Raw genomic sequence first — 27523 nt, 5'->3', positions numbered from 1 at the left:
TTAAAATATTATTAAGGTAATACTGATTTTATTATAATTATATTTTTACTTATTTATTTTTTATGACAAAAATAATCTCAATTTCAATTAATATAACAAGTAACATAAAAAATATTTTAAAATAATTATATACAAGAGTATTTAAATAATATAATATCTTAGTATTTTTTTATTATCTTAAACTAAACACAATAATTATTTATATCTATTAATTTTTTATTAAATTTTATCAAATATAATAATAATTTATACTCAGTAATATATCTTTAAAATAATTTTTTATTTTTGATAATAAAATATTATTTTTTCTAGACCTAGTGAAATGGGTAAGTCATCCGCAAATCGCTTAAAAACAAATACAGATTTTAGGTTTTCAAACTTGTACTCGTATAAATGCAATTTTCACAGTATTTAATTAAGTAATTTCAAAGTAAGAGAAAAAATAAAAATTATATTACTCAATCACAAACAACCATCTCAATTCATACAAATAAATTTGTACCATTTATTTGTATACATAATCTTATTCATTAACATTTATAGATTTTCAAATAGCAAACTAATACTTCTAAAACATCACACTCAACATTATTTCCTTGTACCAAATTACATTGAATGGATTATGGACACTGTGATTAGTTTGGACCCGAATCGAGTTGACTCAGATTCGAAAGTTGGTTCAGTTTGATTTAACTTCGTTTAGTATAAATATAAATCAAGTTCGAGTTAACTGGTTTAATGCTTTTAAATTCAAACTGAACTTAAGTTAGAGAGAGTTTGACTCGATTTGGTTTGTAATCTAGATAGATAGCTTGATTTAATTTAAATTTGGTTTGTGATTTGATTCAAATTATGTTAAAGTATTTTTTGAACGATGTCGTTTTGTTGATAAGTCATTATTCGAATCATGAATCTAAGTCACATATCCGAATTATGAATTTGAATCATAATTTGAACTAAACTTGAATCGAATTTAAATTAAGCAATTTTTATTTGAACTGAACTCAAACCATTCATAATGTTGGTTGGATGAACTTGAATCGAGTTACTTTTATTTAAATCAAACTCAAATCAAATGATATTTAAATTTGATTTAATTTACATCTACCCCTAATTGTGACCACGGAGAAGCCTAAAATATAAAAAAATAATAATAATAAAATAAGAGGTTCCCTTCATGTAGACATGCCAAATGGCCTAGGGTGGCCCAAGACCCGGGTAAAAAGCACAACTCGAAATAGTTTGACCTAGTACTATAACAGGCTATGCCCAACCTGTGGGCTAGCCAGATCGTGCTGTCAGTCAGCCCAGCCCGTTCCAGCAATGTGCATGCCCTTAGCAATAGGAGGGTGCAAGGCTACAACTGCAGCCCAACGATTACAGTCCAGGTCAAGCAGATTTACAATTTACGATCTTCCAATTAACATTTTGTTTATATTTTTAAATAGGCCAACGAACTATTTTCCACCTAAGGTATGCACATTTTTTAAGTTTTCCCTATTAACTTTAAAAATCTCATTTATCCATCCATGTATAGTTAAAACTAATAGTTTTAAGGGTAAAATCGTTATTTTATCTGTATTATAAAAAAAAAAACTTAAATTTGATTTATTTTCCTTTCCTAAACCCTAAAAACTAATAATTTCACCCCCAACCTAAGTTTTAAAAAATAACATTTTCCCCCCTAGGGTTTCCAATTTTCAGAGTGTATTTTTTCAATATCGTTTCTTCCTCTTCAGCGATCTTTAGACGACGGCTCTTCCTCTCTGGTACGGTCTTTTTTCAGCAACTCTCTTAGGAGTGATCATCGACGAAGACTTTTCGTCAACGCGAAGTCTTTTTTAAATCATGAGTGAGTATTTGGATTTTTGAAAATTGATGGATGAGAATTTATGATTTCACTATACCTTGGGTGGGAATAAGTCTTTTGACCTTTTTGTTATACCCATCAAAGTCAGCCAACCTGGCCGGCGCAGTCCAGTATATTGCCGGCCTCCATGCATCTTGTGTACAAATAAAGAAAACAAAAAAGCAAGCAAATAACATAGGAAAATGAGACAATTTTGGGGGCAATTCTTCAAAAGAATGTTTAACCTTTATCATGAAGCAACAAAATACATTCAATGTGTCAGAAGTCAACTAGGAGAATACCCTGCAACTTTCCTCCTCCCATTCACATGTGGTGGGCACTTGGGTTTCTTCTTGGCCTTATTTCGGTGTTTTTGTCATTTTTGGCAACTTGAAGAAAAAGTAGTGAATTGTAAGCAAAAGTTGCCAAATTCAAGATGCCCATTTTGTATTGTCTTCATTGACATGTCTTTCACCCTTAAAAGTATCTTCCCTTTCAGCATTTACTCACCTCTTTTCTTGGTAGTGGGAGATTTTATTTGTTCAATGGTATGTTCTATAATGGATTCGCCCTTAAACAAGGATATAATTATAATTTAACTATTAATAATAAATATATTTTAGTAAATTTGGAAGTGAGAAAACAAAAGCTACAAGGAATAAAACAAAAAATTGCTTAATTATGCTACAATTTGATTTGATTTAAATTTAAATTTAGATTAAATAATTAAATTTAAATTAAATCAAACATTTAATTTCAAATCAATTTAGATCGAATTCAAAATTAAATTATTTTAAAATTCAATTTGAATACCAAGTTATCCATCTCGAATTAACTTTTTTAAATTAAAATCAATCCTCAATTAAGTCCTCTTCTTCTTCTTCAACCTTTCATTAAAGTTGGAACTTAAGATAAAAATAAACAAACAAATCCTAATTTGACAACCTAAAAGGAACACACGACGGCCCCTATTTATTTGTTTAAGGCCAAAAGATTTGTTACGGCCCAAGGTTATGTCTATACTATCAAACTCATACATTCTAACTTTCAAAAACTTAAACTTTCACCTATAGGTAAAATTCTATTAAAAAACTTAGTTAATATTAAAGATAAAATTGTTATTAATAAAAAAATAAAAATTAAAGTTTTATTGCAATTTCTCCCCTTGGTTTGAAAACAAATCATTTCCCTCTACCCAAAGTTTAAAAAGAAGCAATTTCACCTCTAGGATTTTGAAACCATCACCGAAGATAGCAAAGTTCGTCATCTCTAACCGCATTCATCCTCCCACCATGGCTATCTTTCTCTGCTAACTTGTTCCCACCAAGATGTCTTCATTTTGAATGAAGACGAAATCATCTTTATCTGAGATAATTACATTCTGATGTTTATGATTTTGTTTTTGTCAAAGTTAATCATTTTAATCGATGGGTGAGAACAAGTCAATAGAGAGAGACAGTCGTGGTGGTAGGACGAACATGACCAGAGATGATGAACTTCACCGCCTCCAATGATAGTTTCAAAACCTTACAGGTGAAATTATTACTTTTCAAATTTTTTGTGAGGAAAAATGTTAGATTGTCAAATTAAGGGGGATAATGTGATGAAACTTTAGTTTTCAAAATTATTTTGTTAAATAACTGTTTTATCCTTAACTTTGGATGAAAATTTTAACAAAATTTTGCTAATGGGTGCCCAAAAAAAAGGGCATGTAAGTGGAAATAAAAAAATGTCTAGGATCATTAAAAAAATGTACGTGTTTTAGAAATTTGAAACTTTGATGATGATTGGTGATCTAATGAGCTCCTGTTAGAATCCACAACACACTTTGCTTGATTTTCTTTCTTGTTTTTTGGAAAAATTCCGTATTGATGAAGAGAAATTGAAGGAGAGAGCATTCAGTGAATTTTTTAGTGTAAGAGAGATTCCACGCTCATTTTTATTAAAAGAGAGAGTGACAGTTAACTTCAATAACTATCAAGGGTAAAAAGGTCATTCTTATATATAAGGGTTAATTTTGTCTTTTAACCTTAATGGATTGAGTCAACCTATCATGGGTGAACTAGATCCAATAACTTTATTTAATTCTTTTTGTATCAAGTTTAGGTCGAGGGAGGTTAGAACCCATACAAAAATTTTAATATTTATATAATGGTATTAATTTCATAGTTGTAAATATAGATTTTACTTTTTTGCCATGTCTAGTTTTTTAACCGAGTTAAAAAACCTGGGCTTGACCTAGTTTATAAATAATACTGGATTCGAATAGCTCAAATTAAATGAATCATATTTGAACTAAGGATTAAATTTGTTTTAATAAACCAAGCCAAGTTTAAATCAGTTCAAATATTTGAGTTTGAACAAATTCAAATTAAATTTGAAGTTAAATTATTTTGAACTTAATTGAAATCTCAACTTATTGGATTAATTTGGAGGCCAAATGACAACTTTCCACCCAAGGTTTAATGTAAACCTAACTTTCTATCTGCTAACTATCGAAAATCTAATATATTCATCTGTCCGTTAAACTTCATTATTACTGTCAGAGATAAAATTGTTATTTATTAAAATATTAAAAAAAAACTAAAAATTTTCACATTTTCCCCCTAAATTTTAAAAATTTAACAAATTTTCTCTCACCTAAGGTTTGAAAAATCAACATTTCCTCTAAGAGTTTTTCTAGCCATCACTGTCGGTGGCTAGAGATGGTGATCACAATGTTTTCTCTTCCTCCCAACTTTTTTCTCAGCTAGCTCTATTTCCAGTTGTCATTTATTGAGGAAACCGACTGATAAAGATTATTTTTTGTCTCTAAATTAAGACGCAATTCATCTTTATCTCAGACGAAGATGAATCATCATCTTTGTCAGGAGATGAAGAAAAGCCTTCATCTTTAGCTTTCGTCAGTCAAGGTTGGTCAGGAACAAAACAGGATTGACAGAAAAACTAGGAGAGAGAGAAAATGTTGCCACCAACAACATGCTAGAAATGTCTAGGGGGAAATACAAGTTTTTCAAACTTTGGGTGGAGAGGATTTGTTAGTTTTAAAACCTAGAGGGTGAAATTTAATAAATTTTTAGTTTTTCTAAATATTTTAATAAATAATAATTTTATCCCTAATAATGATAGTAAAATTTAATAAACTGATTGGTATTTAAATTTTTAATAATTAGTAAATAAAAAGTTAGATTTGTATCAAATTTTGGTTGGAAATTGGTCATTCAACATTAGTTTTGACATGAGTTATATCTTATAATTATTATTTTAAATATTTTTGTATGAAAATACATAAAGGGTCAAATGAATATGCTTGAGTCATTACATGTATTTTAATTTAATTTTTATTCAAAAAAGGCCATCTATAAAACCCAATTATCTAATGTACATAAAAAAATCACATATAATTTAATAATTAAATTTAAAAAAGGAAACAATATTTTTTTTATATGTGAATTGTACGATTCTTCCCTTTCTAAATAAAATTGGATTCGATTAATTTAAATTGAATAAGTCGTATTCGAACTAAGGATTGAATTCTCTTCATAAAATGAATCGAGTTTGAATTAGTTCAAATATTTGAGTTCAAACAAACTAATAGTTAATTAAAGATTTAATACAGAAGTTATACTTTCTTAATGGTAAAAATATTTTTTATTTTTTACTAATATTCCTACAGGTAGAATCCCTCTACCCAGGCTTAAGGTTGATACTTGATGGCATGAGAAGTGGCCTTCTTCTTTTAGATAAAAAATTGAGACTTAGATATACTTCTCCAAGGCTTTAACCAAGCTAACTTGAGTTGGGCCAAAATATGCCATTTCCTATTATTGGACCTTTAAATTACCAAAAGTAGTAGACCCCAATAGGGATTAATTTAAAACGAGGCGAATTTAAATATAAATTAATTTATGTTTGATTTGAATATAAAATATCTAATTCAATTTCAATTTTCTTAAATTAGTAAACAATAACGTCAGAGAATGTGAAGAGTGACACCAAAAGAAGGAAAGAATTGGTATTGAAAAAAAAAAAAAAAAAAATCACCAATAAGATAAGTTCTAATGTTATTATATAAGTATTTCTGTTAGAGAACAGTAATGTCAAATTCAAAATCAAATATGTGAAAACAATAATCTTATTTGTACACAATCTGATGTAATGTCAAATTCAAAATCAAATATTTGTACAATTTTATTTATACAATCTGATGTGATAGTATTTAATTAAACAATTTTAAAGTGAGAGAAAAAGTAAAAATTATATCACTCAATCACAAAAGCAGCCATCTTAATTCATACAAATAAATTTGTACAATTTATTTGTACACATAATCTTATTCATTAACATTTATAGATTTTCAAATAGCAAACTAAAACTTCTAAAACATCACACTCAACATTATTTCCTTGTACCAAATTACATTGAATGGATTATGGACACTGTGACTAGTATGGACCCGAATCGAGATAGCTTAGATTCAAAAGTTGGTTCGGTTTGATTTAAATTCGTTTAGTTTAAATATAAATTGAGTTCGAGTTAAGTGGTTTAACCCTTTTAAATTCAAATCGAACTCAAGTTAGAGAGAGTTTGACTCGATTTGGTTTGAAACCTAGATAAATAGTTTGATTCAGTTCAAACTTGGTTTGTAACTTTATTCAAATTATGTTAAGTAATTGTTGAACGATGTCATTTTGTTGATGAATCACGAATTCAAATAATGAATCTAAGTCATATATTCGAGTTATGAATTTGGACCATAATTTGAGTCAAACTTGAATCAAACTTAAATTAAACCATTTTCATTTGAATCGAACTCAAACCACTCTTAATATTAGTTGGATGAACTTGAACCGAACTATTTTTATTTAAATCAAACTCAAATCAAATGATATTTAAACTTGATTTAATTCGTATCTATCCTAATTGTGACCACGGAGAAATCTAAAATATAAAAGAATAATAATAATAAAATAAGAGGTTCCCTTCATGTAGACATGCCAAATGGGCCAAGGTGGCCCAAGACCCGGGTAAAAAGCACAACTCGAAAGAGTATGACTTGGTACTATAACGGGCTATGCCCAACCTGTGGGCTAGCCGGATCATGCTGTCAGTCAGTCGAGCCCGTTCCAGCAATGTGCATACCCTTAGAAAAACCAAAAGCAATTTAAATAAGCAAAAGCAGGGTGCAATGCTACAACTGCAGCCCAACGATTACAGTCCAGGTCAAGCAGATTTACAATTTACGATCTTCCAATTAACATTTTGTTAATATTTTTAAATAGGCCAAAGGACTAGTTTCCACCCAAGGTATGAACATTTCATAAGTTTCCTTATTAACTTTAAAAACCTCATTTATCTATCCGTGTATGGTTAAAACTAACAATTTTAAGGGTAAAATTGTTATTTTGTCTGTATTATAAAAAATAAACTTAAATTTAATTTAATTTAATTTTTCTTTCTTAAACCCTAAAAACTATTAATTTTATCTCCAACCTAAGTTTTAAAAAAAGTATTTTCCCTCCTAGGGTTTCCAATTTTCAGAATGTATTTTTTCGATATCGTTTCTTCCTCTTCAACAACCTCCAGACAATGGCTCTTCTTCTCTGGTACGGTCTTTTTCCAGCGACTCTCTTAGGAGCGACTATCAACGAAGACTCTTCATCAACAAAAAGTTTTTTTCAAATTATGAGTGAATATTTAGATTTTTAAAAATTGATGGATGAGAATTTAGGATTTCATTATCCCTTGGGTGATAATAAATCTTTTGGCCTTTTTGTTATACCCATCAAAGTCAGCCAACCTGGCCGGCGCAGTCCACTATATTGCCTACCTTCATGCATCATGTGTACGAATAAAGAAAACAAAAAAGCAAGCAAATAACATAGGAAAATGAGCCAATTTTGGGGGCAATTCTTCAAAAGAATGTTTAACCTTTATCAGGAAGCAACCAAAAACATTCAATGTGTCAGAAGTCAACTAGGAGAATACCCTACAACTTTCCTCCTCCCGTTCACATGTGGTGAGCACTTGAATAAAAAATTGTAAGCAAAAGTTGCCAAATTCAAGATGCCCATTTTGTATTGTCTTCATTGACATGTCCTTCACCCTTAAAAGTATCTTCCCTTTCAACATTTACTCACCTCTTTTCTTGGTAGTGGGGGATTTTATTTGTTCAATGATATGTTCCATAATGGATTCACCCTCAACAATGGTATAATTGTAATTTAACTATTAAAAATAAATATATTTTAGTAAATTTGGAAGTGAGAAAACAAAAGCTACAAGCAATAAAACCAAAAATTGGTTGACTATGCTACAATTCGATTCGATTTAAATTTAGATTTAGATTAAATAATTAAATTCAAATTAAATCAAACATTTAATTTCAAATCAATTTAGATCGAATTCAAAGTTAATTATTTTAAAATTCAATTTGAATACCAATTTCTCCATCTCGAATTAACTTTTTTAAATTAAAATCAATCCTCAATTAAGTCTTCTTCTTCTTCAACCTTTCATTAAAGTTGGAAATTAAGATAAAAATAAACAAACAAATCCCAATTTGACAACCTAAAAGGAACACACGACAGCCCCTTTTTATTTGTTTAAGGCCAAAAGATTTGTTACGCCCAAGGTTATGTGTGTATTTTCAAACTCATACCTTCTAACTTTCAAAAACTTAAATTTTTATCTATCGGTAAAATTCTATTAAAAAACTTAGTTAATATTAATGGTAAAATTATTATTAATAAAAAAATAAAAATTAAAGTTTTTTTGCAATTTCTCCCTTTGATTTGAAAACCAATAATTTCCTTCTACCAAAAGTTTGAAAAAAAGTAATTCCACCCCTAGGATTTTGAAACTATCACCGGAGATAGCAAAGTTCGTCATCTCTAACCGCATTCATCCTCCCACCATGGCTATCTCTCCTTGTTAACTTGCTCTCACCAAGATGTCTTCGTTTAAGACCGTCTTCATCTTGAACGAAGACGAAATAATTTTTATCTGAGATAAAGACACTCCAATAAAGATAATTTTGTCTTTGTCGGAGTTAATCACTTTAATCAATAGATGAGAACAAGTCGATAGGGAGAGACAACCGTGGTGGGAGGACGAACGTGACCAGAGACGATGAACTTCACCGCCTCCAATGATAGTTTCAAAACCTTACAGGTAAAATTATTACTTTTCAAATTTTTGGTGAGGAAAATTATCAGATTTTCAAATTAAGGGGGGTAATATGATGAAACTTTAGTTTTTTAAATTATTTTGTTAAATAATCATTTTACCTTTAACTTTAGATGAAAATTTTAACAAAATTTTGCTAATGGGTGGGACTTTTGAGTTTTTGAAAGTCAGAGGACAGGAGTTGAGATTAGACCTAACCTTGGGTGGGCCTTGTTATTATTGAGGATAGTGTTGGGATTTAGAGGTTAGTGTAGTGCCCCAGGGGTATTTTAGGTATTAAAACAATCCCAAAATTTGATAAAAGTGCTTCTCCAACTCACGAGAAGCCATGTCTTACCAAACCGTATCCCAGCTCCAACCGTCAGAAAAAAGCACTTTTCTAAATTTGTCTCATTTTAAAATTTTTTTAATAATTTTAATTCCAATTTGCATCAATTTTTTATCTGTTTTAGCTTCAATATTTTAGAGAAATTACATAACATTCCGGTCAGATTAATTTATTTAAGACTAATAATGTAATTTTATAATTTAAAAGTTTTGATAAATATTTATATTTCATAAAAATCTATATCTCAATATTTTAATACACATAAAAATATAAAGAAATTATTGGCAAAAAGTAAAAAATATAAAATATAAATATATTTTTTATATTAACAAAATATAAAAAATAATTTGTATATTTTGACCTTTCTCTCCTTTGGCCTTAGACCATCAACTGCAAGAGTGGTGTGACAGGGGGAATCCCTCGATCATGCTCATAGTTGATAACATGAGAGGTGACCATTCTCTTATGATGGGATGCTAATCTTTAGGTGAAAATTCAAAACTTAGATTAATTCAAATGAAAAATTAATTAAAAAACAAATAATTATTTAAAAAAAAACTAAATCTTTTATGAAATAAAATAATAATAAAAATTTATCTTTAATCCAATGTTGGTATTTCAATTCTTTGGGTCTCTCAGGCTTCCTACAGATAGGTTAAAGATATTTTACTTAAGGTTGCAACTAAACCTAATCAACTTGGGCCAAAGTATACCTTTTCCCATTAATGGGCCTTTAAATCACCAAATGTGAGATTTCGTATTAGGGTAGATTTTAGTTAAACCAAATTTGAATAACGATTAATTCAAGTATAATTCAAATCCAAAATATCTAACTCGATTACAACTTGCATGAATTGATGAACAGTAATGTCAAAGACTATGAATAGTGACACTAATGGAGATACGAATTTGTCAAAAAAGAAGAGAAATAATCGCTAATGAGTCTAACTCCGATGTTGATTATATAAATTACTCTAATTAATTGAACAAGCATTATGTAAACTTAAGTCCTCTTGAATAAGAAAACATATTTTTACTAGAAAGTATTATTGTAAAATTCAAAAACAAATATGTGAAAACAATAACCCAAATTAGAGCACATAATTTTAGACATGAACTATTAATCCAATGTGATATGTAAAAAAACAAGTTCGGATTGAATATTTTTTACACGATTCTATTTTGGGTCAACTTGCTTGCGAATCAATTCATTCTTGGGTTGACTATTCATGTTTCAAACACTTCTCATATAAATGTCATGTCATGTTTGGATTATGTTGTTTTATGTCAAACAAGTCAAATTATATCATATATAAGTGAAAAATATGTAAAATGTGTCTTTTTTGGTTAAAACAAGTTAATATGTCATGTTTTGATACGACATAACTCATCTTTTGATTAAATCAATTCAGATCATGTTTAAATTGAATGTTTTTAATATGATTTTAATTCAAATCAGATTCAGATTAACTATTTAGGAATAACCGTATCTATATCATATTATTCGTTATTGCTTTTCGAGGACACTTCAATAACGAATTCAAATCCACTCTGACAACCTTCTTCAAGATTGGCCACCTTTCTTCAGCATGCACTATCACTCCCGATGATAGAAAGACCAATAAATCTGATTAAATCTCGTAGGACAAAGACAAATATCAGTCAAAGGTCTTGGAATCTTGTTTGTCTTTGACCACAATCGAGTGACTTCTCAACCAGACCTCATTTGTCGTTGGCTGCCTAAATGAAAAAAGTGAATGAGAGGGTTCATTGTCGAACAATGGAGAGGGCAATAAATTGAATCAACAATGAACTCATCTTTGATTTTTTCAATTTGTTGAGAATCAAACGACGAAAATGGAGATGTTGATGAATGAAGGAGAGAGGGTTGAGAGGGAAAGACGAAGGTGATCTTCGTTGGAGCAATAAAGATGTCAACAAATTCCAGTCACTAATAGAGATGAAGATAAAAGGAAAACCGTAGGGGAGAACAAGTAATTTTTTAAAACTTAAATTTTTAGGGAAAATTCTTATTTTTTAAAACTAAAGAGATGAAAATGAGATAAATTTTATATTTTATTATTATTATTTATTAAATAACATTTTTATCCTTATTATTAATAGAAAATTTTAACAAAATTTGAGTGACAAATGTATGTTTTGATTTTTGAAAATTAATATGAATTTAAAAATACACCTAACCTATGGTGGGAAAAAGCTTTTGGCCAAGCCTAATAGATAAAAAATAAAATAAATGAGAGGTCCCCTCCATGCATAATGTGTACAAATAAAGAAAGCAAAAAAGCAAGCAAATAACATAGGAAAATGAGCCAAGTTTTGGGGCCATTCTTCCAAAGAGTTAAACCCTTGTCATGAAGCAACAAAAGACATTAATGTGTCAGGAATTACCAAGAAAATACCCTGCAACTTTCCTTCTCCTGTTCACATCTGGTGGGCTCTTGGGTTTCTTCTTGGCCTTAAATATTTTGGTATTTTCTTCATTTTTGGCAACTTGAAGAAAAAAGTAGTTAATTGAAAGCAAAAGTTACCATAATTAAGATCCCCATTTTGCAGTGTCTTCATTGACATTCCTTTTACCCATAAAAGCATCTTCCCTCTCAACATTTTTTTCTGTTTTTGTTAACCTTCCCTTTCAACATTTACTCACCTCTTTTCTTGGTACTGGGGCATTTAATGTGTTCAATGTTATGTTTCCTAATAGATTCACTCTTAAATGAGGGCATAATCGTAATTTAATTTTTAAAAATAAATATATTTTGGTAAATTTGAGAGTGAGAAAACAAAAATTACAAAGAATAAAACTGAATTATTGATCGACCAATAATCCGATAGGATAACATGTTAGTCCCAACCCTTTCAATTATTGTACCATAATAATTTGGAGATAATATGCATTTATTCTATCATATACATTTTCAATTGGGTTCGTGACAAAAATTTATACAATATATATATATTGGTTTTAACCAATTTTGAGTAGTAATGACAATACTGCCCTTAAAAATATTATTCAAAATTAAAAAGGCATAAAAATGTTAACAAAATTTATTAAAAAAACCCAAAATCATAAAATTATGTTAAATTGATAAATAAAATAAAAACATAAAATTATTTTAGAAAAAATAACAAAGAAAGCAACCAAGTTCAAAAAATTATTAAATTTCATATTATTTTTTAGTTTTCATAGATATATTTCTTAATTCCTAGAAATTCATTTTAGAGGATTTGGTCTTTTGAAGCTTTGAATGATACTATTTGCATTTATAATAATTACTAATAATAAAGTGTTACTAAATAATTATAAATACACAATTTTATTTATAAGATAATTACCCGATTAATGATTAAACTTGTCACTTATCCACGTATCGTCGCAAAGTATGGATAGAAGTTTTTTCAAATTTAAATAATGAGAAGAACACAAAGTCAGCTCGGCTCGAATTCAGCTTTAACGATACTCAATCGAGATATCATGACTCGGTTCGATTTGAATTCAATCCTATCAATACTCAATCGAGATATCATGAATATGTAAATAACATAATCGTAGATTTTGATTCTCAAACAATAAACCAAACAACAATAAAATCATCTCGATTTTGCTAATCACGTATACAAAGTCATTCATTCACCACCATTACTTTCGCTCATAATCTTATGTAGTAACATTTTGAGGCGAAAATGAGTTACAAGGCAAGAATATATATATTTGCTTTGACAATAAAAATTTTGAATAAAATTAAATTAATTAATTTCTCCAGGATTCTTATTTAAACTATATTCAATAAAATATAAAAAATAATAAATTTTAACCAAATAACCCTCATTGGTTTCCATTTTTTTAGTAAAATTAGTTGATAGATATGTATCTTTTTTTGGCCTTCTCATTAATTGCCCTAGTTAAGTTTTTACTCCAAAATTTTGTATGAATAAATGCACAATCAAAATAAACATAATTTATGGGACAAATGGGTACTTTATTTGTCAAAATAAAATTTTTGTATGAATAAATGCACAATCAAAATAAAAATTTAACTAATCTCCATAAATTTCATTTATAACTTTTTTTTTAATAATACTTTATATACGACAGATGAGTACAAATGGGTATAGGTAAATTAATTTGTGTTATTATATAATTAAATGATTTTGAATTAAAATAGGTAACTTAATTGTTTATTCACACAATGATACTTTATTTTGTCTAGAAGGGACAACTGTCGTCATCCTTGGACCACGGTTGTTGTCCAAAGGTTATTCTCTAGATGACTTTGTTTTATACCTTTGTTGTTAGTCCACTGTTCGCTAGAGAAAATAGTCAGATTTCAGATTTGGCATCTTAGGGGGGAAAACTAAATTTTTTAAAACTTAATCAAAAGGAAAAATATTAGTTTTCCAAACTAAAAAAGGGAAAATGAAATATAATTTTAATTATTTTAATATTACTGATAAAATAACAATTTTATCCATTAACTCTGACAGAAAATTTGTGAATATATTCTAACAAATTAAAACTTATGTGGATATTTAGATTTTTCATTTGTCATGAATATATATTTATCATTTCACCAAAATTTGGAAGAAAAACTATCTTTTTCCCTTTTAATTAATATCCCAAAAAAAAAAGGGCATGCCCAAAAATTGTTGTTGAGTTATTTGAATTCCATCCATAATGGTTAAAAGGTTGAAAGGTACTCTTAGATTTGATTCAAATAAATTAAATTTGATTCAAATAAATTAAATTTATTTTTATAAATTAAGTTGATTTAAATATTTAAATTTAATTTATAATATTAAATTAATAAAAATTATTTTTTTAATTAAACTGATTATACTGAATTTATAAAATTTTAAATTTCGTAAACAGTCTTAATTAAGGATGTGACTTAAAAGAAAAATAAATAAATAAATCCAACTCGACAACCTAAAAGAGAAACGCACAACAAACCCTAGTTATTAATTAATTATTGAGGTAGTGCGGGGATTTCGAGGTAAAATGTATTGCACCAAGGGTATTTTAGGTATCAAAATAATCTAAAAATTTGAGAAAAGTGCTTCTCCAGCTCACGAGAGGCCACGCCTTACCCACCCCAGTTCCAACTGTCAGAAAAAAATGCACTTTTCTAATTTTGTCTCATTTTAAATAGGGAAAAACCCTATGTCCCACCCAAATTTTAGCCAATTCATATCATACCCATAACAAATAAAAATTCAAACACCTATCCATAAACTAATTGTAATCCAAAATTTCAATTAAAAATAGAGATAAAATCATTATTTTACTTATAAAACCTAAAATCTTAAAATTTATATCATTTTTCTCTCAAGTTTTAAAAACTAATACTTCACCCTATTCTTAAAATTTAAAAAGTTTAAATTTCACCTCTAGAGATTATTTTTTTCTCCGGTCACCATCATTTCAACCAACAACCAACGTTTTTCACCTATCTTCCAAATCAAATCACAAAGGAAGAAGAAGGACAACCATTTATATATGACAATAAAGTGTTGTCTTTTATCATCTAGAAGACTTAATGAAAGACAATTCTTCATCGTCCTTCGTCATGTCATCCTTCGTCTCTTCTTCCCGATTTGGACAACGAAAGGTCATCTTTTATTAGAGAAGACCTTCGTTTCTTCTTGATCGTTGATTGGTTCCTTAAGCCACCAAAGATAAAACTTGGAAAGGAGAAACGTAAATTTTTCAAAGTTCAATCATGAGGGTAAATGTAAGTTTTCTAAACTAAAGAGGAAAATGATACAAATTTTTTAGGTTTTAAAGTTTATGGATAAAATAACGATTTTATCTCTATCTTTAACTAAAAATTTGGATGATAGTTAACTCATAAGTAGATATTTAAATTTTTCATCTATTGTGAGTATAATTTTGAATTTAGACTAAACTTTGAGTGAAAAATTGTCTTTTTCCCTTTTAAATATTTTATTTGTTTATTTTTAATTCCAATTTGCATTTACACCTGTTTTTAGCTTCAATATTTTAGGGAAATTACAAAATATTTGGGTTAGATTAATTTTGTGTAAGGGTAAGAGTGTAATTTGAATAATTTTAAAGGGTTTTGAAAATATTCAGAATTTCGTAAAATCTATATTTTAAAATCTTAATTCACATAAAAATATAAAGAAATTGTTGGAAAAAGAATAAAAATGATAAACATCAACAAAATCTTCAAAGTCAACAAATCCATTTATGAGTATCGAGTTTGATTATGATTGAGCTTGAATAAGGCTCGTTTCAAAATTGGTTATTAGTTAAATTTCAAAGTTAAAAGAGTTATCTCAAGATTAGCTCAAAATCAATAAATTGATATTTAAATTTAGTTTGAAAACAATATTACCAAATAACAAAAAAAATATTATTATTTACATAAATAATATATATAATTTTATACATAAATAATAATATATCATTATTTAATTATATATTATTATTATTATTATTTATTCATAAAATTATTTATATTATATATATATATATAATTCTACCGTAATAACAATAATATCCTAAAAATTAGCTATTAAAATGGAATAGCTTAAGGGCATAAACCACATGCCAAAAATTGATATTTTCTCGTGTGTGAGATCTAATTCTCAAACCTTATATTTAAAATTTGATCGATCATGTTAATATGGCTTGAGACAACAAACCCAAGACTTGGGGGAATCACTAAAAAATTTAAAGTCATGCCAAGACCTACTTTTAAGGTGGGTCATACGGAGGCCTATAGATAGTCCTCCAGATGCTTGCAAAGATTTAAAAAAATTATAAAAATAAATAATATTTAAAATATATACAAAAAATTAAAGTTTGCCAAGTTAATTCGTAAAACACACAAATCGTTTATAAAAAAGCTCACAACAAAAGAAACTTGAAGGGTAAACGGCCGTGCTCTAAACCTTGGTGTTGAGGTGGACCAACCTTTTGGTGGGCCTTAGAGAAATTTCAAGTACATCTATCCTATAATTTTTTTAATTTTTTTTTATAATAAAAATTCTGTCCAAATCGATTTATCTTTTTTAAATTAAATCATATTAATCAAAAATTTAATTTTAAATATTTAAATTTATATTATTTTATATATAAAACTTTTTTTGTCATTTACCCTATCATGGGAGGGATGATTTTGAATATTGTTCAGTTATTAACCCAACCCATGTAATGTCATAAGGCCAAAAGACTTATTCCCACCTAAGCTTTACTATAAACTCAAACTCATACCGGTTAAATTTTAAAAATTTAAAAATTTAGTTGTCTATTAATTTTATTTGTTATTGTAAGAGGTAAAATTATCATTTAAAAAATTTATTTAAAGAATATAAAAATTACCTCATTTTTTCTATCTTAATTTTATAAAGTAATAATTCACCTTCAATTTAGTTTTAAAAGAGTTTTTTCCAGTTTACAAAATTCACATTTGCCCTCTATTTTTAAGGTTTCATATTAATACTTTGGAAACCTTCACTAACCCCCCCCCCCCCCCCCCACAATATTTTTTACTCTTACATTGTCACCCCATACTTTGAAACCTTCACTTTCCCTTCTCTTCTTCGGTGCCCTCTCTCTTTAGAATCCACATACAGTTGATGAAGGTTGAACACAGAGTCGTCGTTGATTAAATTGGCATGAAAAAGACGATTTAGGGTTTCATTTGTCTTGGATTTATTGGCAAGTTTCGCATCATCGTCGACCTCTCCTTTGGTGGTTGATGACGACACGACATGTCCTTCCTTCAATTCGTCAAATTGAAGGGAGAAATTGAGCATTGATTTGACCTTGAAGTGTTGGTAGATGAAACTGAGCGAGACTCTCTCGCTTGATTTTGGTTAGAGTTTGCATTGGATAGGAGATAATTAGGAAGAAGGTAAAGGGGATACCACAATAGCTTGGTCTCAAATGTTAGAGATGAAGGGAGGACGCTGAAGATGGGTGAAAATGAAAATTTTCAAAAGGTTGAAAGTGAAACCCTAGACCTTTTAAAAAAATTAGGGTTGAAGTTAGTTTTCAAAACTAAGGTGGGAAAAATGAGATAATTTTTATATTCTTTAAATAAATTCTCTAAATTACTAATTTACCTCTGACAATAACAATCAAAATTAATAGACGAGTAGATATTTAAGTTTTCGAAAGTTAACGGGTATGAGTTTAGGTGTACACTAAACCTTGGGTGGGAATAAGTTTTTTGGCCATATCATATGAATAATTTTTAGTAAGGCCAAGAGACTTATTTTCACCTAAGGTATAGTGAAAACTCAAACTCCCACATTTTAATTTTCAAAAACCTAAACACCAACCCATAAACAAATTTTTGTTAAAAATCTCTATCAAGATTAGGGGTTAAACCACTATTTATTAAAAAATTAAAGTTTTATTATATTTCTTCTACGAGATCTAAAAATTTTCATTTCACTCAAACCTAAAGTTTGAAAAGTGACAAATACGCCCCTAGGGTTTGTTCCTTTTCATCCAATATCAATTTCTCTATTTCTGGCCATCAGCTCTTCTCCCTCCCCTTTTACCTCTCCCTCTGGTCTCTCTTTCTTGCCTCTCCGACCATAGTTGTCTGACAAAAAAAGACGATATATCTTCGTTTCAGATGAAAATTGTTTATCTTCGTCTAAAACGAAAATGGTTGGAGAGGTAAGAGAGAGAGAGACTGAAGGAAGAGATAAGTAGGGAGGGAGGACAACAGATGGTTGAAGATAGAGAAATCAATGTCGGAGGAAGAGGAACAAACCTTAGAAGGTATAAACCTTAGGAGGTATTTATCACTTTTTAAACTTTAGATTAAGAGAAAATTATTAGATTTTTAATTATAAGGAGAAAAATATGGTATAATTTTAATTTTTTAATAAATATTAATTTTATTCTTAATTTTAAAATAAAAAATTATTTATAGATAGATATTTAAAGTTTTTAAAATCGGAATAAAAGTAGATTTCGCTATAGCAATTCACACATGGCTCGAGGCTACTTCACTTTGGGACAGGACAGGGATCTGACTCTGAACCAAGAAACTTAACCTGTCCTTTTTATTATGCCTTATTTGACAGTGAAAGCCCTTCATCTACAAGGACATTAATTTCTGACTCCTTTTCACTTCCTGGTTCAGTTCTTTGCTGAATTTCCCATAATACCCTTCTCCACCAATCTGCCCTCTCATCATCATCCTCATTTATTTTAGTTGTTTTGCTTTTGGCTTACGTGAGGGGTGAAGCCTTCTGGTTCTGGCTCTTTCGTCCTCCCCTTTGGATTTTTTTTTCTATGCATGGTCATTACTTTCTTGTTCTTTTGCCTTCTGGATTTGCCTCAGAATTCAGATTCCTTTCATCATAATCACAATTTGAATTCATATCTCGTCCTTTTCTCACTCTTTCCGTTTATCCGTTTCCTCTACTTTAATTGCACTCGAATTATGTGATATCTCTTCGCTCTCGGTATATGCCTAAAAAATAATGGTTAACCTTCAGTTGTTCTTTGATGATGATGATGATGATGGCGGCTTTGTTTTCTCAGCCGTGCAGATTTTCTGCTTGAAAGTTTTCATCTTTGAAGAGATTTGCCATCTGGGTATGTGCTAGTTTTCTAATCTTTTTTTGGGATGGACTTTTCGTTGAATTGTAAGAGTTCTAGATTGTTTGGGATTCATTTGACTTCTTTGACATGTAAATGTCTTGTTTTGATTGCTATTTTTCTGGTTTTTAGAACTTTCTGTATGCCTTCAATTTCTGGATATGGTGGGGTTAGGGTTGAACAGAATAGGATTGATTTGATTCAGAGTGAATCTCTGGCCCTGGATTCTGGTTATGGAATTAGGAGAGATAAGTTTTTGGAGGTTCCTCAAATTGTTTGGGGCCTAAACAATCAAAAGATTGCATTTGCAAGAGCATGTTTGACTGCTAGATTGCTTAATAGAACACTTTTGATGCCTAGTTTAAGTGCTTCTTTGTTCTATAAGGAAGTTGATCTCTTGCAGCCTATTTCATTTGACAAAGTGTTTCAATTTGAAAGGTTTAATTCGCTTTGTAAAGGGTTTGTTCAATTGGGTCGGTTTTCCGATGTTTCTAATAGGAGCAGAGTTTTCGAGATTCACAAGGGAAGTGGAAGGAGGTGGACGATTGAGAGAGATTTGGATCAGTTGAGGGAGGCCAGAGAGGAACCATCGACCAATGAGTATGAGGTGATTCGAATTGTTGGGAAGAATCCCTTTTTGTGGCACGATCATTGGCCTGTTAAGGACTATGCAAGAGCCCTTGAATGCTTAGTTTTGGTTGATGAATTCTCAAAAGAAGCTGATAGAGTTGTGTCTAAAATTAGAGAGGTAGGAAGGGACATTAGAAGTGCACAAAATGGCAAGGATACAGATGGTTCCTCGTTGCAACAGGTTCCTTATGTAGCAGTCCACATGAGGGTAGAGATAGACTGGATGATTCATTGTAAAAAATTAGAGCAGAGATCGAAGATGAGTGAGATTTGTAGTAGCAAGGAGGAGATTATGGAGAGAGTGGGGAACATTGCAGGCCTGGAAACACCATTGATTGTTTACCTTGCGGTGGCTGATACTCTGCTTGGAAACTCTTCTATACTTAGTGGCTGGAAAGAAGGCTTAGTTCCATTTGAGAAAAAGAAATTAGGTGTTGATGGTGTTTACAAGAAGTACCCGTATCTCATTCAATCGGCAATAGACTATGAAGTGTGCTTGAGGGCTGATGTCTTCGTGGGGAACAGTTTCTCCACATTTTCAAGCCTCATAGTTCTTGAGAGAACACAAAAGATGATCAGAACTGGCATGGCTAATTCATGTGGTACCGATGTAATGTGGCCTTCTTATGCATATAACATATTGGGAGAGTCAAATGGTCCCCGAAGATGGATGACAAATATATCTGATTCAAGCCTTCGCGCCATCAGCTATGGCTCTAATGCAATATCGTGCTCAACATCGTGACACACAGTTTCTCCAATTCACTCCAGAAATTTTTGTAAAGAAGAGATTGCATTCTATAGCAAAACAGGTACAGTTTTCAAAATTTGCAGTTTTGAACTCTCTCGTTTTGTTCATATCATATATCCATAGATAAAATTAGCTTGGAGCCTTCATTCGTTCATTTGTTTGATTCCTTGAATGAATTATAAATGTTTGGATTATCAATTTTCCGAAAGTTGTATTCTTCTCTTTAGTATTGATTACGGTTGTCTTCAGGAATCTTAATTCTCTATGAGGACCTGACCATGTCCTCAGCTGGTCCATGGTAATGAGAATCTTGAGCTCTTTCCATGCCATTTGACCCCAATCCTATAGCAGACTTGACAGTTTTCAGTCTCACTTTATTATCAAGCCCCATATGTCTCATGACAATGAAGTATTTCTAACCCCTTAGATTAGTTGAATGGCCCCCAACGGTGTGAACCCACATGGACAGTCTCATAAGTTTCATGCTTTCGAAAGATTATAGGGTTCGGTCGAGCATTTGGGAAGTTTTTTGTTTAGACAGGATAAGTTGAACCTCTCATGTAGCTTGTTTTTCATGTTGATCATTTTTTTGATCTTATCTTTTGCATTTTTTTTAAAACTAAAAGCTCTTCTCAAACAGCTGTTTCCGCAATTCAAGGATCATCCAGAGTCCAAATTTCTTTTATTTTATTGCCTCCAAAACAATCCAGGAATCTTTTGGCCCTTCTGCGGTCCCAATTCTGGAGGCATTTCCTTTTCCCATTTTGAGATGATTGATGAGAATTGAAAATGTTTTTAAGAAAACAGTTCAGTATCACCACATATTGTTTCAGGGAAACAGTAAAAATGAATAGGACAGATTGCCATTTCTTAAATTTTACTAGTCTTTATGCTTTTCCCTTTACAGCTTGCCTGCCCTGTATTAAAATCGTAATATTATCCAATAAATATTCAATTATCTTGTTTTAATATTTTAATTATGTCATACTGAAGTTATTAATCCATCTCGTTGATTAAATCAATCAGCCTGTAGATCGAATTTTTTCGCTGGATCAAAGCCCAGTGTAGGTCTAAAAACATTTAGCGGAACGATTCATGTTATATGTTCTGTATCGTTTAACATTACATGTGAATTTTCCGGCCGGTAGGTGGAGAGGCCAGCTACCCAATGACATGTGATTTCTTGCGGTGGGTACTCACAGACTTGACTTTGAATGCATAATGGAAAACCTAACCTCCAGGCCAAAACGTTGACAATGGAGCTGTCTTTTCCTCACTATTTCCTCCCGATCTTCAGTATTTTTACTGGGGTTCATGTTTTATTTATATTAATATTAATTCCAAAATTATTAGATAGTATCACAATTATTCAATGCTTTTTAGGTGAGTTTTTGATCGGTTCAATCAGACAAACAAACTGATTCGTTAAAATAATCTTAATATTATGTAATTAAAAATTTTAAAACAAACTTTAACAAAATACATCGATAAAATGATTGATTCAACGGTTGAATTGTGGTTAATATGATTTATCAAGTTTAATTTTGAATTAATCTAATTTAATAACTAAAATGGATTGAGTAAAATTATATGTATAAATAATAAATATAAATTTTATATATAAATAATAATATATTATTATATAATAAGATATTATTTTATTGTTAATTTAAAATTATTTAATCATATAATAATATATCATTATTTAAATATAAATTTATCTTAATTGTTTCTTTTTTATAATTAGAAATTCATTTGTATTTATTAAATAAGTAAAAGTAAAGCTTTCTCACCAGTCCCTGATCAGACTGACTGATCCAGATTTTAAAACTCAGATAATAGTATCCAAATGATATCATATTCAATGCACAGCTCACATCTATCAAGAAGAGATACAGAGACAGCATAGGAAAATGAAAAGGATTTCATTCATTTTGTGTTTTAAATTTAATAAACATAAGAGTGTTTCTTTTTATCTTTTTTCTGTCTAGAAGAAAGCATCTATCATCTTATGCAAGGGGTCATCTAGGCCACAAATTTTCCAGCATAAAATGATCAAGAGGAAGAGAGTCAAATTTTACAAGCTTGTGTAGAAGGAAAAATTATGGAGTGAATTGAGCAAGAAACTCAGACACTTCCCCAGAAAGCATTGTTGCATATTGCTTGCTTATCATGTCAACTTATTCCTAGTATATATCGGCATCACTGCATATAATCTTCATAGTAATTGTCACTTATGACGGAGACAAATCTTTCAAGCCAAGGAAGTTGATGGAGATCCTTGATAGCATCTCCGTAAGTGTCTGTACAGCGCGGCGGAGATTGGTATGGATGGTGATCGCTCAGGCTGAAACCTCCAGCAAGAAATCTTTGGATGAGGGCCAGCTGAGATCTCTCTTGATCAGAGTATGCATCCATGATCATGGGGAGAGAGTTGAAAGTTTCCCATGCCCATTGATCAGATTCCTGGGCAGATTGGGAGACTAAGTCGTCTGAAATGTCTTCATCCCAAAAGGCGCATTGGCAAGTCTGCTGGCTGTCCCTATATTCAGCACCGCACGAATAACAAAATTCGTGTCCACACCTGAAATCAGACATGCAGATTTAGTTTTGACAAATCTTGAAACATGGCAGTAGAAGCAAGTTAAAATAGTTCACACATGGATGTCAAATCATGAAACCGAAAATGGCTCAATGCTAACAGTTAGATTATGTTTTTTAACCATTCAAGACTAGCTAGACACATACAACATAAATGGGATAGGATCAAGGACCTACTTTTCATGACCGACTGCAAAAAACATTGACATCTGGCTCACAACTTTGAAATCAATAAAACTATATGTATACACTTTGAGTACACAAAATAAATATATAAATGAGGTGTCGTCATATGATTGAGTAATTTTAAATCAAGAATAAAATAACACCCAGTCACATAATAATATACCATATGTATAACCATATTGTATACTCAAAATATGTATACGTAGCATTACTCCTTTGAAATTACCCTTACATTATAAACACATGGGACACATCTGTCAGCCCCGAAATTCTTTCCAACATTTTTGTCTAGACAAAGAAACCCACCTCAGCAAGACTACCAGTGTGCCACGAGCTCTTCCATGGTAATGATCTATACTCTTTTTTTTTTTTTTCGACTCTTATTGCAATAAAAAGATCTAGCACTATTAGCTTCCGCACCTTAATAGATTTCTGACATGAAAGTATTTATTTTTTCACTCAACAGCATGACCACCAGGAGGCTTCCACATGGTGAACACCACCATTCAAACAATCATTTATTACCGTTATAAACAATGCTGCCACCGCCATGAGCTTTAACAATGGCAACCCTACAAACCTACCATCACTATCCTCACTATAACTGATCCCATCATGACTGTTATCATCCCCACCATCACAGTCAATGTAGCCATCAGATCCACCACCACCACTAGTGTCATTTTCACTAGAATAACTCTACCATTACTAACAATGACACATAGAATATCCCCACAACAATTTGACATGACAGTGGTCCTCATAACAGTTGTAGCTTACATTTTCATTTTCCATTACTCTCATTTCACATATATTTGAAATTACAGGCTACAATTTCATTTCAAAATTAATAGAAAAAGCAACTGCATTTCACGATCAAAGAGAACAAGGAATTTTAAATTTCCTGCACTGTAAATTCTTACACATATAATTTCTAAACCTAAAAATCCTAAAGCAATATGAAACAAAATGTAACGACTAAGAACACCCTACTTCTCATGAATGCTGCTCTGAACTGGATGATTGTTACTTCCATTGTGATGTTGAAGTTAGAATTTATAAAGCAATAGAGGTAAAATATGGCCTCTATATCCATCCAATCAACTTAATTTATGAAAAGCAACACATTTATTTATGGAGAAAAAGAGATATCTTACCAGCAGGTCATGTGATAGCAACCTTGGGTGAGCTCAATCATCCTCCGGCACTGCTGGCAACGCCTCCATCTTTTATTTTGCGCTAAACGATGCAAGGTAATGTCTGACGCATCTCTCTCCTCCAAGGGAAGATTCTGGTACTCTTCACAGTTCATTGAAGAATGCCAGGGAACCCCACAATCCACACAAATAAATCTTTGACAAACTGGGCATTCAACACAGCTATTATCGGATTGACTTGATGAACTTGCCCTAGCTGACAAACATTCCTGAGGATCAAGCAGAACAGAACAATTTGGAAAAGGGCAGTATATTCTATCCGAGTGGAGAACATTTGCTTCAGTAAGAGCTCTCTCCAATGATTCATAAGAAATAAATGGAAGAAATGATTTGCACTCAGAAGTTGAGATGCAATATTTGCATTTCAACTGGGGACATCTTATTGGTAACTGAGACAACTGCACTTTCCCATCGACATAGGTCCTCATACAATGTGAACAGAACTTGTGGGAACATTTCATTGTGATCATCATCAGAGACGGCTTGTCCTCACAGCAGATAGAACAATTTTCAACCGATTTGTCTCCTTTGGAAGGAGAAGAGACAACCCCGATTGCTATTTGGGCCAGTCGCAATGGCCTCTCAAGGTCGACACTTGGAACAAGTTTTAAAACAAAAGTTTCCAGATTGTTTGTATGTTCTAGGATTCTTTGCCTCAGCGCCATAAGAAGCGGAATGTCAAGTCTCTCCTCATTCGTAATCTGTCAAAAATTCACATGTTAAAGATACCATTCAATACATTATACATTATTCAATGCCACGGTGCCAGTTTTTCATGAATTCCTTATTAGACTCAATATTTTCTCTGACAACAAAAATTGAACCGCTCATCAGAAAAATCAAAATAGATCTATTTTTTGTTATTACAGACAAATAAAAAACGCATAGCATAAAACAAAGTTTTATTTTTTTTCCATCAAAACTAAACAATTATACCAGTGAAAACGTGTCCGATATTTTAAAACTAGATTTCACAAAATCTCAATATCCAATTTTAGTAAACTTCCTAGTTTATATAAGCCACAAATTTAGAGACAATAAGCAAAGCTCTTGCAACAAACTCCCATTACAGAGTTCTAAATATTGACATTCTAAAACGCTTGAGCAAAACTTTGAATCACAAAGGATAGAGACATAAACCTGCTCATACAACAACTCGGAATCGGTAAAAGCATACACACTGCAGATTTTATTCAGCATAACCTCAGCCAGACCATCCATTAGAGCTAAATAATCAGCAACAGATTCCTCCACATAGAAATCAAGCTTTTTCTGCACCTGAAAAACTGGAAGATTAATTGATCTCTCCATCACAACACCAATTCCAGTGAAGCCAGAATTGGACTCTCCAGCCTCAGCTATTGATATGCCCTTGAAGAACATCTTCACTGAAAATTCATCAAGTTCTTCCTTTACCTCTTCTTCCTTCACCGCCACCACCAGTTCTCCACCCTCCTTCCACACCTCATCATCCTCACAACAGCTCCTGAATTCCTCTTCATCTTCCTCAAATCTCACTTCCCTCGCTGCATCCACACAAGATTCCAGACCAACTATCTCTTGATCCTCCATTTCCCACACCAATTTCTCAAAAAACCAACACACAACAAGCAAATTTAAACCAAAAAGTCACAGCACCCACAAAAACTGATCTTTCAGCTACTAATCTAAAATTATATCTAACCAATACTCACCCACAGATCAATTCAAAACTCCAAATTTAACCCCAAAAAGATATAAAATTCAGGAACCGCATACAAAAAATTAAAAATATGATCTTTAACAGACCAACACAAACCAAGACAGAATTTTTCAGAAAACTCCGAGGGAGAACAAAAAATAAGAAAAGGGTATGAACAGGAAGGGCATAAATGAAGGTTCCATAGGAGAAAGTGGTAGTTAGGCCCAGAAGAGAAGGGAAGTTAGGGAGATGAAGGTAAGAGAAAACCCTAATGAGACACAAACGGGGATTCGTGATGCGGCAGAGAGGAAAGAAGCATACATGAGATTTATGGCTCAACTTTTAGAACTTGGAGATGCGGCTGCATGTCGGATTGAGCTTACGATTGATGCGGCTTTTGAGAGAGAGAGAAGAAAGAGAGCACCTAGGCACCTGCCTTTTCAGCCGATTTTGGCTGGGTGCGTTGACTTGAGAACACTTAGGTTGGATTTGGCTGGCATGTCGGAGATTGAAGATTGGTAACATCAATTGGCTTTTGTTAAGGTCCAATCCACAACACTTATATACCACTCATTTTACTTAAGTTTATTAGATGTGGGACTCTTCTTTATTTGAGTCCTCAACACTGCATTCATTCAGGCTTGTCGCTTGTGGAGTTTTAACCTGCTCAAGCTTGACTTCTTGAGGGACTCCACTTGACTATTATGCAAAAGTAATATAATATTATATGTATTAATTATATTTGAACGAACCCTTATTATAATACAATAAATTAAATATTGAACATACGCTTATCTCGAGTTTGAATTACTCAAGCTCGGCTCATAAATTCAGTTGAAGTTTGAATTTGAGTTTAAAATTATAATAAAATTATATATACCTATTTTAGGTACATAAATATATACATATTTATATGTATCATCATGTAATTAGATGATTTTGAATTAAGAATAAAATAATAATCAATCATATAATGATACATATGAGTGTATATATATTTATGTATCAAAGTGGGTACATATAGCATTGCTCTTAAAATTAATAGACTCAGTAAGTTCACCAACTTATCCTTCAATTAAAGTAAAATAAATTTTTAAAAATTTTAAATATTATATTTACACATTTAAAATCTTAATTTTATTTTAAAAATATATGAAATAATTGATAAACATATAAATTATACGAGTTTAATTATTGTTTAAAAATTTAGGAGTTGAATGTAGATGAAATGTAAAACTGACATACTGTGATTCAGAAGAAGATGAAATGTGTGATGTTAACGTTAATATTGATAATTAAACAAATGACAACATTTTAAGAAGAATTTTATGAAGAATAAATAACACATGACTAGATCTTCCACTTTAGTGAAAGAGGTTCACTATTGTATGTTCATTAATTGAAAACAACACAACTACAATGTGCTCCAAAAGAAGATGAAAAGTGTAATGTGAGTATCGATATTGATGAAGATGTTAAGGA

The 27523-nt window shown here is 30.9% G+C and overlaps 2 protein-coding genes across 4 annotated transcripts; one reads left to right on the top strand and one right to left on the bottom strand.

Moving 5' to 3' along the window:
* The first annotated feature begins 18587 nt into the window (after positions 1-18587).
* On the top strand, positions 18588-21715 carry LOC123219496 (O-fucosyltransferase 23). 3 transcript variants are annotated; one of them, XM_044641486.1, is made up of 2 exons: positions 18588-20417; positions 21505-21715. In XM_044641486.1, the coding sequence occupies exon 1, from the start codon at positions 19004-19006 to the stop codon at positions 20348-20350; it is 1347 nt and encodes a 448-aa protein (XP_044497421.1). In that variant the 5' UTR covers positions 18588-19003; the 3' UTR covers positions 20351-20417; positions 21505-21715. The 3 variants fall into 3 exon arrangements, with proteins under 3 accessions (XP_044497421.1, XP_044497419.1, XP_044497420.1); XM_044641484.1 differs by lacking the exon at positions 21505-21715 and adding an exon at positions 20997-21327; XM_044641485.1 differs by lacking the exon at positions 21505-21715 and adding an exon at positions 20606-20954.
* Positions 21716-22262: 547 nt separating this feature from the next.
* LOC123219173 lies at positions 22263-26331 on the bottom strand. Its single transcript, XM_044640953.1, has 3 exons — positions 25501-26331; positions 24301-25061; positions 22263-22940 (listed from the first exon to the last, which is right to left on the bottom strand). The coding sequence occupies exons 1-3, from the start codon at positions 25930-25932 to the stop codon at positions 22559-22561; spliced, it is 1575 nt and encodes a 524-aa protein (XP_044496888.1). The 5' UTR covers positions 25933-26331; the 3' UTR covers positions 22263-22558.
* Positions 26332-27523: the final 1192 nt, after the last annotated feature.

The sequence above is a fragment of the Mangifera indica genome, chromosome 6 (genome assembly GCF_011075055.1).
Source record: "Mangifera indica cultivar Alphonso chromosome 6, CATAS_Mindica_2.1, whole genome shotgun sequence".
NCBI lineage: Eukaryota > Viridiplantae > Streptophyta > Magnoliopsida > Sapindales > Anacardiaceae > Mangifera > Mangifera indica.
Note: the sequence above shows the minus strand (reverse complement) of the source record. Positions and strands in the feature narration are given on the sequence as shown.